General features: G+C 39.8%; 1 protein-coding gene across 1 annotated transcript in view; it reads right to left on the bottom strand.

Moving 5' to 3' along the window:
• Positions 1-19787, bottom strand: part of LOC145351914 (pantothenate kinase 3) — a 37628-nt gene that overhangs the window by 10249 nt on the left and 7592 nt on the right. The window contains exons 2-6 of the mRNA XM_080201699.1: positions 11529-11881; positions 8975-9228; positions 7941-8117; positions 5811-5934; positions 605-730 (exon numbers count right to left, since the gene is read on the bottom strand). Coding sequence (XP_080057825.1) covers positions 605-730; positions 5811-5934; positions 7941-8117; positions 8975-9228; positions 11529-11881 — 1034 coding nt within the window. The remainder of the gene's footprint in view (positions 1-604; positions 731-5810; positions 5935-7940; positions 8118-8974; positions 9229-11528; positions 11882-19787) is intronic.

The following is a 19787-nucleotide window of genomic DNA, read 5'->3' as shown; positions in this document are numbered from 1 at the left end:
TAGCACATAACTGATCTGTACTAAATAGTCTTCTCATCCCTGGATGTTCCTATTTTGTTCAGTTTGGTTTCTGATGTAAATGTGATTTCCTGCCCCAATGTCCCCCTATCCTTGAGCTTACTCCAAGACCCAAGACCTGCACTCAGTTTTGCTAAAAAACAGATCATATGTACTCCAAAAATGCAATGATGATTCACCCGTTTCTATACCACTACCTCATCAATTATCACAGCAAATCATAGAATTAAATTGCCTGATGTCTAATCATAACAATAATACCCCTTCCATCACAGCAGCTCCATGTGAAGATCAAGCAGCATGAAATATTTCACACCAACTGAATTATTCCATGAATATGATAGCAGATTGCACTGGGAGAGATTGTGTTTTGCTTTCATTTCATAAACCAAGAACAAATTATTATTTTTACTACTGAATGGACGGTGAATGGTTGCAACTGTTTCATGTAAGGTAACTAATTGACAAAGGGGCAATTGCTTGGCTTTTTTGGAAATTCACAATGTTCACATCAAATATACAAGCAGGATCAAATCATTTCAGATGAATACGTTCAGATACACAGAACAACTGGTAGAGCACACACCTCATGTTCTAGAAACAATGCCTTCAGCTGACCCCTTGACCAGTAATCCAGTGCATAGGCCAGGAGTTTCATCGACAGTGTATTGACGCGTAGGAAGTTGCCAACAAAAACAACTCTATTTATCTTCTGTAAATAACAAAGATATGAAGTAGTGAAACAAGTGGCTATGAAAGCCACTGGTATTCGCAGAGTGTAGCAATCCAAAGATAATATCTTGTGAATAAAACGGTGTTCTGCTCACAGACACACTGATCATCTCCAACCCAAGAGAGCAAAGAGCTGATGAAGGAGGCAATCTTTGCAGAATAACCCTTCAATGTAAACACTGTCATCTCGCTCTGCTTTTAGCACCATGCACTCTTTTTCTGCTTCTGACTATATTGGACAAATTAGTATATGGGACCAGACACAAAATATTTTAAATTGAATGTGTTCCTGAGAAGTACATAAAATACATGTTCAATCTGATCATCTTTCACCGATTATATCTTTGTATCTAAAGTTTGAATCAGATTGAAGATGACAAAAATTACACTTGCAAAGGTTTGTCTAGCTGGAGGACGTTTTGCAAAGCTGAACTGGGCTCTTGACAATATCATTTGCAATGCTGCTTATCATTTAATCTTGGAATCAGGGTGTGGCGTTGTTAGTAAGGGTTATGGAGAAAGGGCACGAAAGTGGACATGAGGAATGTCAGATCAGCATGTATCACTATGGCATCAAGCATATAAGGAGGCAAAAGTCAGTGATAGCCCTGAAAACAGGGATAAATACAGAGTCCAGCAAAGGAGGATTAAAAATAGAATACTGAGAAATAAAATAAATGACAAGAGGAAATTAACAAGCAATATTAAAAACTTAGTGAAAAAGATCAAAGTGAACTCAGGTCCCTTAGAAAATGAATCAGGGAGAAAGTTATGGGGAACAGGGAAAGGCAAAGGAGTTCAGCAAATATTTTGCTTCAGTCTTTACAGTGGAAGATACTGCTAGTGTCCTGTTAATACTAAAGAATACAAGGGAGGAATTAAGTACCATCACCAGAGAAGTAGTATTAGACAAACTAATGGGGCTAAAGGCAGATAAGCCCACTGCTCCTGATGGCTCGTATCCTAGGATCCTAAAAGAAATAACTACAGAGATAGTCGATGCATTGGTTGTAATTTTCCAAAATCCTTGGGCTCTGGAGAAGTCATGATGTGGGTATGCCGGCGTTGGACTGGCGTAAACACAGTAAAAAGTCTGACAACACCAGGTTTTAGTCCAACCGATTTATTTGATAATAGACTCACAAGCTTTCGGGGTTAGCCCCTTCGTCAGGTGAATGGAGAGTTCTGGCCTCAGACAGAGCATATAAAGCACAGACAGTTTAGAGATGTTAATGTTAATGCTCTGTCTGAGGCCAGAACTCTCCATTCACCTGACGAAGGGGCTAACCCCAAAAGCTTGTGAGTCTATTATCAAATAAATCGGTTGGACTAAAACCTGGTGTTGTCAGACTTTTTACTCTGGAGAAGTACCAGAGGATAGGAAAACTGCCAATGTGACACCATTATTCAAAAAGGGAAAGAGGCAAAAAGCACCTAACTATATGCCTATTAGCCTAATATCTATGGTTGGAAAAGTGTTGGAATCAATTATTCAGGAAGTAACAGCAACATTTGGAAAATCATCATCTAACCAAGCAGGATCAGCATGGCTCCATGAAAGGAAAATTGTGTCTGGCTAATTTATTTAGAGTTTTTTGAGGAAGTCTCAGAGTGGATAGAGGGGAAACCAGTAGATGTATTGTATTTGGACTTCCAGAAGGCACACAACAAGTATCTCACAAAAGGTTAAGTTATTAGTGCCCGCAGTGTTGGAGGTTGTATATTAGTCTGGATAGCAAATTGGCCAATGGGCAGGAAACAGAATGGGGATAAAGAGGTTTATTTTCAGATTAACAAACTGTAACTAGTGGGATCCACAGGGATCAGTCAAAAGTAGGTGGAAAGGCAAGTTTTGAGAGGGATACAAACAGTTTACAAAGTGCTAAAGTGGACAAAAAGTTGGCAAATGGGGTATAACGTGGGAAAATAGGAAGCTATTCATTTTGAAAGGTAGAACAAAAGAAGAGTATTATTGAAATGGAGAAAAACTGCAGAAAGCCACAATACGAAGAGACTAGGGGGTATCTGTGCACAAAACACAGGATGCTAGCACACAGATGCAGCAGGTAATCAGGAAGGATAATTATTTTCAAGGAGGGTTGGAGTATGTAGGGAAATCTTGCTGCAACTGTACAAGATATTGGTGAGACCACATCTGCGGTACTGAGAGAAGTTTTGGCCCCCTTATGTAAGGAAAGATGTTATTTAATTGGAGGCAGTTTAGAGAAAGTTCACAAGGATAGTTCCCAGTATGGAGGGATTGGCTTGGGATTCTACTCACTGGAATGAGAGGTGATCTCATTGAAACATATAGGATTGTTAAGGGGCATGACAAGGTAAATGCTGAGAGAAGTTTCCCCTCATCAGAAAGTCTAGGACCCTAGGGCATAGTCTCAGAATAAAGGGGTGCCAATTAAAGAGTAAGCTTCTGAGGATTACAAGTCTTTGGAATTCCTTGCTACTGAGAGCTGTGAGGGCAGTGTCCTTGTGTATATTTAATGCTGATATAGACATATTTTTGATTAGTAAGGGAATGAAGGGTTATGGAGAAAGGGCAGAAAAGTGGACATGAGGAATGTCAGATCAATCATGATCCTATTGAATAACAGAGCAGGCTCGAGGAGCCGAATGGTTTACACTTGTTTATTTAGTCTTATGATTGCAGAACGTAAGGAACACTTTCAAGATTAACAAATCAGCCTTTTTGAAACATGGATCCACTTGTCTAATGAACTGGTTTTAGGATGGCTCACAATTCTCACCATATTCAAATAATGAAACCATAATTACTTCACCAAATTCAGCAGTGACTTAAAATGGAAGTTTATCAAATGGCCGTTCCACACTTATAGTCAGTATATGCAGATATTCGGATTTCTTGTTTATACAGGTATCACTAAGTCACTGGACATAGAGAATTAGGTAGCTTGGTAGAGGGTAAAAGTAGAGACAGTACAGATCAAGAGAACAGACAATTTAAAATTGTTCAACGATGTGAGGTCTCGGAGCTTTCATAGCCCTGTACAATGCTGCTTGATCTTCACGTCACAAGGCAGCACTGTAAAGAAGCCGAAAGCACAGAGAATCTTAAGTTCTTCTCACAGTTTCAACAGAGATTCGAAAAAAATAAAATCTCCTGCGCAGCTTCTCTCATGCCAGATACGTGAATTCCTTCTCTCAGGATATATTATGGTAAACATTCTCACCCATGTTTTTGCATTTAAACCTCATTTCAGGATTTGAACATTTACTGCAATCTGACATTTCGGAGAAATGATTTTTCAAAAACCTGACATTTACAAAGTGTCTTTCATCACTACTGTACATCCCAAATCGCTTTATAGCCAATGAAGTGTTTTTTGAAAGATAGTTACTGTTGCCATATAGGAAAAGCAGCAGCCAATTAGCGTAGAAGGTTCCAAATAAACCATAATATGAAAATGTCCAGATAACCTCTTTTTGTGATTTTAATTGATTGAGGGATAAATGTTGGCCAAGACACAAATGAAAACCTGTCTGCCAGTGCTGCAGGATCTCTTACATCCATGAGACGGCAATCATCTTATCTGAAAGACTGCACCTCTAACACTGCAGCATTCCCTCAGCACTGCGCTGGAGTCAGCCTTGACTTTTGTGCTCAAATCTGAATGAGTTTCAAGCCACAACCACTGATGTGAGACCAACTGAGCAACATTGGTTGCTAATTAAATGCTGCATTTCAGATGAGATGCTAAGCTGAGACTGTGACTTCTTGACCACCATTCCTCAAAAACCAAACTGGTCATTTATCTGACTCTGAAGTGTGCAAAGCTGACGGCTGCATTTACCAAATCAATATTAATTAACTTTAAAGAATTTAATTGTCACGAGAGGTGATGTGAACTTACAGAAAAGCAACTTTGTTAGGTAAGATATCAGCAGCTTAGCAAAATTACATTAACATAATTTCCTGCAATATTACGCTACATGCACTCACATTAAGTGATTTTGTTTTAAAAAAGCTGTATACATTCAACTATTTTAACGTTTGTTTCCTCTTAATTTGATTCTGATTGTTAACTGCATGGACTGAGCCAACACATACAAAATCCCCTCAACCTTTATGTTACATCAAATGAGGAGCACACAGGAAGCATGTAATTAAGATCTGTTTCTTTGTATATTAGGTCTTTGAACCAGAGTATCACTGGCAAGGTTTTTTACCCATCCCCAATTGTCCTGATGAATGTGGTGGTGAGCTGCCTTCAACAAACACAGCAGTCCAAGCGGTGCAAGTACATCTCCAGGACTGCTGGGGATGGGGTGGAGTGGGGGGGCAGTGGCAAGTTCCAGGATTATGACCCAGCTACAATGAAGAATTGGTGATTTTTGTTGCAAGTCATGATGGAGCAGAACTTGGGAGGTGGTGGTGGCACGCCCAAGTATCCGCTGCCCTTTCTGTTCTAGGTGGTATAATTTGCAGGATTGGAAGGTGCTATTGAAGGATGCTTGGTGAGTTGCTGAACTGCATCTTGGTGATGGTGTACATTGCAGTTATTGTGCAGTGGTGGAGGGATGCTTAAAATTGTGGATGGGATGTGGATCCAGCAGGCTACTTCTGTTTTTATGGCGTCAAGCCTCTCCAGTTTTGTTGGATCTGCACTCATTCTGACATGCTCAGTGCTAACTTGTACCTTCTCGATGGTGGACAGGTTTTGGGAAATCAGGTAGAACGGCGAGTTACTTGCTGCACAGTTCCCAGCCTTTGATTGACTCTTGTAACCAGTTTTTATATAGCTGGTCCAGTCAAGTTTCTGGTTGTCTGGTTAACAGTAACTCTCAGGACACTAATGGTGTTGGGGAAGGGTGCAATGATTTGTGAAAGCAAAGATATTTATCCAGGTACAATTAATTATTGCTGAGCTCAAACATGAACTTTAAAACAGGTCTTGCTGCATGCAGGAGTTGTCAATGGTACTGAACACAGATTTCAATGGTTAAAGTTGTGAATGGAGCTTCCCAATATACAGTCTAGTAAAGCCAACTATCAAAACAATTAACTACTGACTGAACTGCTATACCTCATTCAGTGCGCACATTCGGGCTATAGATCCTATGTTGTTTGTGATGGTGACCAATGTAGCTCTTGCTAGGTCTTCTTTGCTGACTGAATCTCGCTTCTCCCTGCAAATCATGTTGCCAAAGCTACAAGAGAAAAAGAGTTTATTAATAGTTTATGAAGAATCCATTTAGTATTCTACAAGTAAACAAAATTGGCCATTTTACTTCATCTTCTCCTAATCCTAAAGTTAGACTCCTTGCTGGGATACTCTGAAGATGCTGGGCACTATATGGCTCCTTCTTCTTGCATTTGGCATCCTGCAGCTTTAGAAACCCACGTCAGACAGACAAGTGACAGCACTGTGTTGTTAGGTGGACCGTCTTGAATCCTTTGGTGCATTTTTGTAGGCCAAATTCATTCAAGGTAGTCTAATCCAGGTAACCACAGGGACATGCCTATGAAATTCCATCTGTAGAGAAGATGTAAAATTGTTGCAATGGAGACTGTGCCATAGACCACTGTTTAACGGGAAAGTCGAACCCTGGAGGCTCTAATGTCAGATCACTTGTAAACCTTCCTGGAACTCTGAATGCTTTGAGCAATTGAGAAGATGTGCAGGTTAGGTGGATTGGCCATGCTAAATTGTCCCTTAGTGTCAGGGGGATTAGCAGGGTAAGTGCATGGGGTTACAGGCATAGGGCCTCAGCAGGATTGTTGTCAGTGTAGGCTTGGTGGATCTAATGATCTCCTTCTGCACTGTAGGGATTCTATGATTCTCTATCAATTCAGAGGCATTAGCAGAAAGGACATATGGTGCAAACCTCTGGGCAGTCAACAACAAAGACTGGTGAATGATCCAACCCTGGTATCTTAGCCCAAGTAGTTATACATGTGTAAGCCTCAAAAGCAAAAAATGAGCATCAACGCCCTGTTGAGCTGGTAGGGATATGAAATCACTCCAATTCTGTCTTTACTTGACTGTTGTAGTTAGACACTGGCAGCAAGGATTGCTGGACAGTAAACAGAAGTAGAAACAAATGCTCTTCCTAATTTTCTGTTCCAGTTAAGAGTTTGTTTGTTGAACTGTATAATATGCTGCTACACAGTCATGAAGCTTAGCGGGAAAACATTGGTGACTATTATGGCTGACACAGGGATGATCAAGCTAACTGTAGTACCTGACACCTGCATCAGCTAATTTAGAACAGATCCAAAATTGTCCTGTTCTCTATAGCTCAGTGACATATTGGGCAAAATTGACAAGCTGTCAGCAAACCTCTCTGGTTTCATAACACTTGAGGCAGTGGTCAACCAAATCCACAGAACCCAAATATAAATTGAAAAAAAGAATTTGGTCTTGTTACTTCAGAGAAACAAAAGATCTGCTGTTATGACCAAGCTGGATCTTGCAAATCTGTGACCATAACAAAAATGCAAACATAACCACAGCAAATAAAGTTCATGACTAACAATACAATATTCTTTAACCTAATTGCATCTGTGGGTCTATAGTTTAATATTCTAAACTAAACTGAAAGGGTGTAGTCTTTAAATATAATTTGATTTTTCATTCGAATCGATAAAAGATTTAATAATTGACTTATTGCACCTGCCATTCCTGGCTTGGCATTCTCCCCTGTAACACACAGGCTGGCAATGAAGCATTTTCAAACACTTAGTCATGGCTATGATCTTTAATAGCTACCAATCAATATTAAAAATGTTCCTTGGAGACAGGATGGCAAATGTAGAATACAGAAGGTGCTAGAAATAAAAAAGAGTGGGTCTCTTAACATCAAAGTCAGGCTGGCTGGCACTTCAGGTGGGATCCATTATCTGTTAAGACACATCTCCTATACATTCTAGGCGAGACCCTTCAGCAGGGATTTGTTGGCATGCCTCTCCTATACATTTGTAGCCTAGGTCTATTATTAAAAATCACTCCTTAGAAATTAAATCCTCCTGAAAAAAAAGCAGCTTACATGTATCATTATTGGCGCAAACGACCAATAGGCAACCTGTAAAAAAAAATCCTCCTGATTTCTGTTTGCAGCGTAAACTATTGCTTGAAAACTGCAATGCTTCATGGATGTTAGAGATATTGGGTTCTGGGTGTTTAAAGAACTAGTCAATCATCATTTATACCTACCTGGATGCAACTGCCCATCCCGGCAAACCAAAACGTTCATAGTCTCCCCCATAGATATCCCGCACTAGTTTGTCAGCTGTGGTGCTGTCACCCTTTGATGCCATTTCAAGGGCTTCATCAAAAGTCTCACAACCTGTAAGTAAACAGCAGAGGCCCAGGAAGGTTCCACCTCCTAAACTAAAAACCAAAAGAAGAGAGTCAACATATCAGGTGACACTGGCATTTTAGATCAGTCATGTGAGCAACACAATGGGTAAAACTGACAAGCTGTTGGAGAACACCCCCTCTCCAGTTTTATAACATTCCGCCTGTTCTTTTATTACTTTCATTTGAGTTTTGACGTTTGCCAAGCCATACTGGTTTTGTTTTTTTTAAAAAATACAGGGCCCCACTGGTTTTGCCTAGTCTGTGGATGGAGGCACTTGCCTGGTAATGCCATTATGCTGCAGATTATGGTCTGCAGCCAGAACCTGCTTCCAGCAACATGCTTAAAAATACAATTATTTTGCTGTTTCACCTGGGTGTCCAGTAAAGTGACATACAACAAATGTACACAGCTCCATTCACTGACATTTAAATGCAGGTTAAATGTTCAGCGATATGACTATGGCCTCTAATAAAATATTTGAAAATTAATTCTAAAGAAGTTATTGGGCAACCAATATCATGCCCGAGGGCTTCCTTACTTTACAGTTGCTCCATAGTCACTTAACACAAGGCAGGGAAGCTAGAAAGACATTGTTGCATCTCCTATGATGACTTTAAAACAATCACAGACACCATACAATCATAGTGTAGGGGGGAATTCTCTGGTCTCTTAGCTGTGTGTTTCTCAGCAGCAGCAGGTGGCGTGCTGTTCGCTGGTGATGGGATTTTCTGGTCCCACCACTATCAATGGGATTTCTCAATGATGTCACACCATGCCGCCGCAAAACCCACAGGTGGGGCTGTGCTGCCAGCAGGACTGGAGTCCCACCAGCATGAACGGCCAGAGAACTCCTCCCATAACTTACTGTAATCTTGTAACATTTTACCTTGTTCCAGTTACTCTCTTATAATGGTCCTTGGAGTACACTGCTAATATGCTGACGCCTGAACCAATATTCACCACAAGTAACGGATAGGGGTCATCAAGGTTGAAAGGCATCTTCTGGCATTTCTCAGGGTCTGAGGCATTCTCAAAGTAATAGCATTCTGCCCGGCCATTAAAACTGAGAGAGTCAATGTGCAAAAGGCCATTAACCAGGCAGTCCAGTTCATCCAGTTTGTGTAGCTGCAGATTACCAATCTGAAATAAACAAAGTCTTTTAATGTCACGGAAGGTCAGTATAAGATCCTTGTCTGACAGAATTACAGAAGAACAATATCAATCTCCAGCACTTATTTCAGAATAAGAAATTGTTTGCCCAGGTTTTTCTGCCATTTTTACCTATTTTCAAAAATGAATGAGAAAACAGTAAATTGGTCCTGTTTAATCTGACAAATCAAGTGCAGTAGGAAATTCTGTGCAAGGCACAAGGTTCAGAGTTCATTCCCATAAAATGGATTAAATTTTAACAATGACGAATAAAGAAAGATAGAAGAAGATAGGAAGGAACCAGATCGTCATACTAAATGTTGGAAGTAATTTAAAAAAACAAAAACAACTAATCAACTTATGCACATCTTCCAGCATCAATCATAATGAAATTGCTTGAAATAATGGAACAGTCATTAAAAATGAGATGGCAAAAGATGACCAGAGACTTAGATGATTGAGCTCCAGCAACACAACCATCTTTCTTTGTGCTAATTATGTCTTCAATCAGGCAAAAAGAAAACGGGGTGGAATGGCGTTGCTAGTAAAAGATGAAATCAGTGCAAGAGCAAGCACAGAATCAGTCTAGGTGGAAGCAACCAGGGGCAGGAAACATTAGTGGGAGTTTTCTACAGGCCTCCAAACATTTGTGGTAAGATAAGGGATGGCATTAAACAGGAACTTAGAAATGCATGTAGCAAGCGTGCTACAGTAATCATGGGTGACTTCGGAGAGACTAGGTAACCCAAATTGGCAATAATGCTACAGCAAATTAATTCCTGGACTGTGCACAAGGAATGAATCTGAGAATAAGCTATCCTAGATTTGGTCTTGTGCAATGAGAAGAGGTTAATTAATAACATTGTGTATGGTCCTTTAGGGAAGAGTGATAACATAACAGAATTCTTCATTAGGGTGGAAAATGAAGTGGTCCAATTCAAAACTAGGTTCCCAATTTTAAAGAAGGGAACTATGACGAGGTACGTGTTGGCCATGCTACATAAGGGAACTTCATTAAGAGATGTGTCAGTGGCAAATTTTTGATGACCTAAAGAAAATGAAACAGTTATGCGTTCCTTTAGAAGCAGAAGTAAAACCAGAAAAACAGCCCAACCAAGGCTTACAATAGAAATTAAGGATAGCCAAAGGGGAGCCATAATAAAGGGTGTTAGAAAAATTAGCAGATTAGAATTCGGCAAAGGAGAACAGAGGGATTGATCAAGGGGGGAGAAACAGAGATCCCAGCAAACTATAAACTGCACTACAATTGCCCATCTTCAAAGCACAGCTAGTTGCTTCCAAACTATCACAATGATGCAATGGTACACTGTCAACTCAAATTGTTATTGTTGAGGTCAGGAGCCACGGCTTAAATTGCAGGCACGAGGCAAGAATAAGAACGTAAGAACTAGGAGCAGGAGTAGGCAATTCAGCCCTTGAGCCTGCTCTGCCATCTAATACCATCATGGCTGATCCCATAGGAGATATATTGAGAAGTGTGATGCCAAGATTAGGTTTTAAACACTTGTTGGATGTACTTAAGGGTTCCACAGTGCTGATTGACTTGGGCTCCTTTCCAAAGCTGTTCCATGCTGGGGTTGCAGGTTTGGTGAATTTACCCTTGCAAACAGTTCTACAGTTTTGCAAAAAAAGATTAGTTCAGAGAAATAAAAACAGTTGGATTTTATTTTATTTGAATCCCTACAGTGCAGAAGGAGGATATTCAGCCCTTCGAGTCTACACCGACCACAACGCCACCCAGACCCTATCCCTGTAACCTCACGTATTTACTCTGTTAATCTCCTTTATTAAGGTGCAATTTAGAATGGCCAATCCATCTAACCCACACATCTTTGGACTGTGGGAGGAAACTAGAGCACCTGGAGGAAACCCACATAGACACGAGGAGAACATGCAAACTCCACACAGACAGTGACCTGAGGTCGGAATTGAATCCGGGTCCCTGGCACTTGTGAGGCAGCAGTCCTAAGTACTGAGTTACCGTCCTCCTCATAATGAAGAATATTGATATTTAAACTTCATTGATTGGTTCAAGATGATGGGTGCCTAGCAATTGATGAACATTTCATTCAAGTGATCATTCCTGAAGGCACAAACCTTAGATGGTGTCACTAGGCAAATAATAGGGTGACACTGCACCCCTGTTCAATCACAGATAGAACAAACCAGGGACAAAACAATTTTTTTCTATTCCTGGTCCGAATGATGAATATACCTTATTACCATTCTAATCTGCAGCAATGGATCTTTATCACAAACGTATTTCTTACCGTACGAAATTCTTCTTCAAACTTATAAGCACCCCCTCCTGTGGCACAAAGCACGGTGTGTAGTGTCGAAAAGTTTTTGTCTCTCCCCATTTGAATGAAGGTAGGTAGGTCATGTGTGGGAAATCGAATAAAGTGCAGGTTTCCTTTGCGGCCACAAAGTGTCAAGTCTTTGAGCTCAAGGTGCACATCTCGGATGCCTGTGGACCCATAGGCAACATTTGACACCAAGTACTTGCGAATACTTTTTAGGCTTTCTACTTCTTCCTCCTCCTCCTCAGCTGTGATATCAATTGGTTCAAAATAAACTAATTTCACCAGCGTTCCACCAATATCCATCCCAAACCACGGGAATGCTGCAAAGAAATGACAAAATATATGCTACATTACAGATGTGAAAATCTGAAAATGCCAGAAGAAAAAACCCACAAACAATACTAAGCAGCAGAACAAATTTGAGATAAATAATTAAAGGCAGAAAGGATTTGTGTTAAGCACATGAAATTAGTCCTTTATTAGAGGTTTTGTGGAGGGCTTTTTACATGAACCACAACATTAAATTGAAATTCAATTCGATCAATATAACCACAAATCTTTCAGCCACTATCAAGCCTGCCAACATTGTTAAGGGGCCCAAGATTCTCTCAATGCTCATATTTACAAGCTTTATTCTCAACACTTCAGCAATTTAAAAAAGAAAATCACACACTGTACAGAACTCAACTCTGTGTCAATTAATAAATAAATCTGGTGTCCAAGAAAAACACTGCCATAATTCCAGTTATTCTTCTTGTCCTTCATTTTCAAGCAATTGCAATTTTGAGTGCTTGATGATGCAGCATTAGAAAGTCACAATCTGCCCCTAAAATTTTGAATAGAAGATAGGTTTTGTTTTAAGGAGGACAGTTAGGCTGAACGTTACCACTGTTCACGCCAGCATGATTTTCCCATCCCACTCAGTGAATGGGGATTTGGCTGGGTGCCAAGTTCTCCCACCTCAATGCAGCAGGAACATGGTGTGAATGGCCGGTAAGAAAATGTGTCCACAGTATCCAAAGGGATGCCTGGAGCACGAAGACAAGGTACACAAAACCTAAGGAACTGAATCAGTGTACAGTTCAGCCAGGCTATCGCAAGTTTAATTAAATGTAGAATTACTGGGACTGTGCATGTGGAACATCATGAAGTTAAAGCAAACTTTATTTCCAGCTTCACTTCTGGGATGGTAGAACTTGCAATCTCAGATCTGAGGAGTTGTACAGACTTGAAACATTAACTCTGTCTCTCTCTCTCCACATGTGCCAGACTGCTGAGCTTTTCCAACATTATCTGTTTTTATTTCAGATTTTCAGCTTCTGCAGTATCTTGCTTTTATCAAATTCACCATTTCAAGATAGTTGGTTGTGCACTCCCACTTCAATAAACAATGCACCTTACTCTTCATGATTTTAGTCAGGTAAGAAGATCAAATGAAATTATGCAAGCTATTGGTGAGACCACATCTGTGCTACTATGTATAGTTTGATATCCCAAACTAAGGAAGGATATACTTGCCCTCAGGGGTGGGGTGGAAGCTGCAACAAATATTGACTAGATTGATCCCTGGAATTAGATTGTTGTCCAATGAGGAGAGATGGAGTCCATATTTTCTGGAGTTTACGAGAATGATAGGTGATCATGATAGAACATGCAAGATTCCTGAAAAGCTTGGCATGGTAGGTGCAGAGACATTTTTTCCCCTGGCTGGGAAGTCTAGAAGAGGAATCACAGTTCCAGGATAAGGAGCCCACCACTGAGGAATGAGACAAGGAGAAATTTCTTCACTCAAAAGCACACAAGCAACTACAGGCCTGTCAGTTTAAAAGTTGATAGTTGGAAATATGTTAGGAATGATAAGTCTGGGGCTAAATTTAACAGTTACTTGGACAGATGTAAATTAATTAAGGGAAGCCAATGCATATGTTAAAGGCAAATCATGTTTTGCTTATTTGATTGAGTTATTTGTTGAGGTAAAAGAGAGGGTTGATGAGGGCAATGCAACTGATATACTGATATATACTGACAAAAGGCATTTAAAGAAGTACCGCACATGATGGGCTTGTCAGCAACGGTGTGGCCAATGGTAGTATGTTGAATGATATGAAACAGTAGTGGTGAATGGTGGTTTTTCAGATTGGAGGAAGCTTCATTGTGGGGATTCACTAGGGATTTGTACCAGGAACACTGCATTTCCTGATGTACATTAACAATTTAGACTCAGGTGTACTGGACACAAAACTCAAAAGAGTGATTCACGAGAAGAAGTGAAAGACTACAAGAGGATATGGAAGGGCTGATAGAATGGCAATTGAAATTTAATAAGAGGGAACAGTTTGATAGGAAGAATGAGGAGAGGTAAAATAAAAGGGGTGAAGGAATAGAGATCTCTGGGGATAAATGTGTAGAAATCATTGAAAATGACAGAGCAGGTTGAGATCTTGGTTGAAAAAGCACCCAGGATCTGGGTTTTATAAACAGAGGCATTAAAAGTACAAAGCGAGAAGGTTATAAGTAAGCTTTACAAAACACTTGTTAGGTCTCAACTACAGTATTGTGTCCACTTCTGAATCATCATTTTAGGAAAGCATTACAGATGAGGCAGAAGAAAATCAAGAGCATGATTCCAGGGATGAGGGATTTTAGTTATTTAGACAGACTGGAGAAGTTAAAAGTAAGGATTTTACGCTTCAGTTGTACAAGGCATTGGTGAGAGCGCATCTCAAATGTTTTGATTTGATTTATTATTGACACATTAGCATTCAGTGAAAAGTATTGTTTCTTACATGCTATACAGACAAAGCAGTCATAGCTCAGGTGGAGAGAAAGATCAACATGGGGGGGCGGGGGAAGAGAGAGAGAGCAGGACAGTTTGTTGACAGTGATTTGGACACCCAAGAACTTGAAGCTCTCGACCCTTTTCTACTTCATCCCTGTTAATGCTTGCTGAAGTTGAATACTTTGTGCAATTTTGGTCTCCCTAAAGGAGAAATGTAAATATATTGGGAGATGGATTATGCAATTGACGTCTGGAATTAACTTGTCTTATTTCTACTGAAGTTTAGACAAGTGAGGAGTGAAGTAATTGAAGTATACAAGATTCTGAATTATACTGACAAAGTAGAAGGTGAAAGGAACCTTCCTCTTGAGGGCAAATCCAGGACTAGGGGACACTTTTAAATTTACTGGGTCCTGCTTCTTGGACAGAGATGAGAATTTTTTTCCCCAAGTTGTACAATTTTGGAACACTCTGCCTCCAAAGGCAGTGGAAGCAGGGTCACTGAATAATTTATGAAGTTGGAAGTGGTGGTTGGGGGGAGGCGGGGGGAGGAGGAGGAGGAGGAAGGTGTATGACAGCAGTTAAAATGTAAAACTCAACACAAAACAAATCAGCCATGATCTTATTGGACTGCAGAGCAGGCTTGAGAAGCCAAATGGTCTATTCCTCACTCTTATTTCATATGCTTCTTAGTTGCTATCCCCCTTAGAGAAGGGAAGGTTGAGGGAGAGTGTTGTGATCCAGACACAGTAGATAGGGAGAATCTGTTCACTCTGGTGGAACAATGGAGAAGTAGAGAACACAAATTTAAGGTGACTGGCGAAGTACCAAAAAGGTGACACTAGGGAAAAAACTCTCCAGGCAGTGAATGGTTTGGACAAACACCCAAAGAGAAAACAACTGCTGGACTACATGGAAAGTGTAGGGAAATGGGATTTAGCCAAATTGCTCTGGCGGAGAGCTGACAGACCAATGTCCCTGATGCTCAATCATTTAGGACTGAGAACTAGATTTGTGTGTGACTGGAGTAAAAATATGGGAGGGAAATGTGAGAAAGTGGTAGATCAAACGTGATCTTACTGAAGGTGCAACAAGATCACTGGGCTGTATGATTAATCACTTATTCCCATTTCCAAAGTAAATACTGTTCCTTTGATAAATGGGAGATTTCTCTGGTCACATTGAACTATTTGGCTTCATCAAGATCTTAGTTTACGAGAGAGGAAACTAGAGACAGAAAAAACGTATGCAAATGTTTGTGAGGGAAATGTCTTTGATAGACAAGATTAAAATTTTCATTGGAAGAGAAGCACATTGTTTAGAAGTTAATTAATAACTGCACTGCCTGACATAGTATTTAGAAAATAAATCTTATAAATCTGTTCAATGTACTTAATATAAATGGGAGGGGAAAACCTACTTAAATTTATTCTACTTTAATATTCCATTACACATTGCACAATGTGATCTCATCACCTCAAACTGCTCCCAAGCACTAAGCACCAGAAAAGTGTCAATGATACAGTTCAATAGGCTTTCAACAAACAGACTAGTTTAGAAAGATAAAATGTATAATTGTATGGCTGCTTTTTAAAAAACCTACTCCAAGTGTCTCATCCTATTGCATTTCATTGAAAACTTAGTGGCAAAATTGGAAATTCTTTTTTTAAAAAAAGTGACTGGATACAATTTCTGGGGTAACAAGTAGTTCTTCGTCAGAAGTATGTGGTTCTGAACAAAGACAAAGTTGGATTCTCCCTCCTTCACAAAATCTTTGGTGGCACAGTGGTTAGCACTACTGCCTCACAGTACCAGAGATCTGGGTTCAATTCCAACCTTGGGTCACTGCCTCTGAGGAGTTTGCAAGTTCTCCTCCAGGTGCTCTGGTTTCCTCGCACACTTCAAAGATGTGCAGGTTAGGTTGATTGGCCATGTGAAATTGCCCTGCGGGGGATGGGATTAGCAAGGTAAATACATGGGTTTACAGGAATCATCACTGCAGCCTCGATGGACTGAAAGGCCTCCTTCTGCACTGTAGGGGTTCTATGATTTCCATTTGCACGATCGCTGTGGTTGCATTGTCGATTTGAGCATTCACAGAGTCTCCACTGCTGCATCTCCCAGCCTTTGTCTTTCATTTTCATTCTCTGTTATTTCTCTTTCCTAGTCCTCAAATTATTCCCTTTTAGATCATCTGCTTTTATGATGATTTAATTCTGTTTCTCCATTTCCTTGGGTTCTTTCTTCCCAAAACCCTTGCTGAAAGATCTGCACAAATGTTTCATTGCTTTAATGGAAATGAACAGTAACAAGACCAGCAAAAATAAAAAAGTACAAAATGTTGAAAGTAAAAACAAACTTTTCATTCAAGGTTGTAAATGGGAATGAAAGTTAGAGCAAAATGCAAAAAAGCTGAAAGAAAAATATCAAACTAAAAAGATAACTTATAAAGCTCTTACAAACCCACAAGGGGCAAATAAATCGAACAAGAATTTTCTGGAAGAAGCTGGTATGAACAGTATTAAAAAAATGCCAATCCTAAAAGTAATTTAATCCGTCTCCATAGCAATTACTATATGCGTTTTAGGAGGCGTGTCACGTTGTCACAACAGACTATACAGTACATAACTGCTGTAACCCTCAGCCAAATGAGCATGAATTCACCCAAGAATATAAACTAATGTTTGTCAGTGTGTCAGGAACAATCTGAGTTGGTGATATTCAAATCAAATCTTCCACCAAAGAAGCTTCTACTGATTAGGCAGCAGAATTTTAAAAATTCAGATATTTTGCAAGATGCAAGATTCAGACCTGATGTGCTTATCAGACCAGGTAAACATCTGGGTGCCTTGTCCCCATACCAGTACCTGCCGGCCAACCCATTCCAAAAATGGTATTCCATGAAAATTAATTGACAAACCGCAATTCACATGTAACAGTGAACACGAACACGAGACTCCATCTCACTTGGGCTGGTGAAATTAAAACCTTCTCACTCAAAAGGTGCAAACAAGCAATGTGACCAAAAAGGGTTCAGTTCACACCCTGCTTGACAGCAGTCTTAAAGATATAAAGATTATGTACATTGCTGATGTTATCCAGAATGGTTGTGATAAAGGAAAGGATTACCAGGGCGCATATCTAACACTGGTGAAACTTTGCTGCAATGTCAAGAATGAATTTTTAAAAATTGGCTTGAGAAAAGGTACAAAATAAAATCTTTATGAACCAGGATGTCACAGGCACATACAAATGGAGTGACATGGCAGGCACCTTTCAATGGCACACATCTGCAAATTGTCGCTCTGAAGAGCAACATGTGAATGAGGAAAAGGACTGATCATCGAAAATCGAGGGGAGAGGGTGGTGAATGAAATCAGAAGTCAACATTAGAAATAAATGAAACCAAAACGTGCAGTCCTGCAGAGCTGGGTTATGATAGGAGATGGCATGATCAACCAAGTCAGAAACTGTAGAGATGTTGAAGAGGCATTGAACACCATCATGAATCACTGAGATCATCATTTGGGGCTCTTGGCACTATTGCTGGGGCAGAATTCAGTTTGGAGGGATACACTGAAAGAGATGAACGAGTGATAGGCTCTGAATTGAGAAGCAACATGATCAAAGACCTTGGAGAGGAAAAGGTAATTTGTCAACGGAATAGTTATTAGTAAAATCTGAACAGATGCATGCCCGAGGGTGAGTTTTTGACAGTGACGATGAGATGTTGAAAAGGAGGGACTACTCCAAGTAAAGGGAACCTATTACTGACTTGGCTAGTTTGGAACTAGGAAAGAAAGGGTGACAAGGGAGTCGAGATAACTCATGGATTGGGGATGGAAGAAGAAATTTTTAACGTTGTCATGCAGCTAATTCTAAAGCATCACCGGTGGAGATCTTAAAATGGAGTTGCCAATCTATACGGCCAGGGAAAACGTGTTGCAATGAAACAAAGTGTCACCATTAACAGCAAAAACAAATTGATCAATTTTATGACCAATTATTCGTTGTCAGATCAGATAAAATGATTTTGTTGCCCTAGTGTAAATACATTATTCACTGATTCAGCATTAATGCTGGGAAAGAACCACATAAATACCCCGCACAGCAGGGCAAGAAAAAAATAATCACTTTTTGTGATTATTCTCATGTCAACATGGTATTTCTCATGTTAACATTCTCACCATTGCTGACTTAAATTTTGCTCATCTAGCGTGATGTTTTTAGAACAAACTTGATCGTTTGAGGGCAAAGAAAGTGCATTTCTCTAAATAATTCTACAGTTCTAACTAAACAACTGTCCAAAGTCATTTTCCTGTCTTTAAACCCACAAATTCATAGTGTCTTCAAATTGGGTCTGTGTAAATAGATTAGAGAGCATAAATCCACTGATCTTGATTAAGCCTTTGAGTACAGATTCTTCTGCTGATTTAATAAATATTCTGTACAAAGGCCATGTCAACTAGTCTGTACACACTGCATATGTAATGAAATGTTTGGCACATACTAAAAGAATAATTTTTTTCAAAACTAAAATAGAAAAGGGCCATCAAATTCATTTGACATCTCTGGCGAAGTCAGTAGCACTCTTGTCCAGTGTCGGAAAGTTATGGGTTTCAGCTCCACTCCAAGGATGAACAGTCAGAGTCTAGGCTGACCACGCAACTTAGGACTGAGGGATGCTGTACTGCTGAAGGCATCGTCTTTTAGTTGAAACATGAAACAGGGGCCACGTCTGTCCTCTCGAGTGAATGGAAAAGATCCCATGGCACTATTTTAATGAACTAAGGAACGCTGATCAGTATTTATTCTTCAACCAACATCACTAAAACAGATCATCTGATTATTATAACATTTGCTGCTCTGGGACATAGTTCTGTGCAAACTGGAGGCCACATCTCCTGTATTACAATAGTAACTATATTTCAGAAGTATTTCGCTGGCTGCAAAGCGTTTTGTGAAGCCCCAAGGTTGTTGAAAGCACTGTAAAGTTGCAAATCTTTCTTCATGTCGTTTGCAGAAATTAACCACACTGATATTTTCCTCAACTCCTTTAGCCAAAAAGGCATTTAACTGGTCCATGAAACCATTAATTCGTCAATATACATCCTCAAACAAGATTTAATTGAGAAACATTCACCATTTGTTGACCAGAAGCACTCACTGAAAAATCACAACAGCAGGATAGTAAGCAGCTTTCTATGGTAGCACCCTTGAACTAAAGATTATATATTGGCCCTTGAAGAGGGATAACACTTGGATCAGACCCTTTTCCAGGTTTAAACAATATCAACCTTTGACCATTGTTTCCTATTTCTGGTTGACTATTTCTAAATAATGAAGGAAACTACAAAACAACAAAGATGTTTCGATCTCAGCTGGTTTTAATTCCTCAATCTTTTCATTGATCTTATCTGACGGCGTTCTGTTTATTACTTTAGATC

The sequence above is a fragment of the Carcharhinus amblyrhynchos genome, chromosome 13 (genome assembly GCF_965287045.1).
Source record: "Carcharhinus amblyrhynchos chromosome 13, sCarAmb.v2.hapA, whole genome shotgun sequence".
In the NCBI taxonomy this organism is placed as follows: domain Eukaryota; kingdom Metazoa; phylum Chordata; class Chondrichthyes; order Carcharhiniformes; family Carcharhinidae; genus Carcharhinus; species Carcharhinus amblyrhynchos.
Note: the sequence above shows the minus strand (reverse complement) of the source record. Positions and strands in the feature narration are given on the sequence as shown.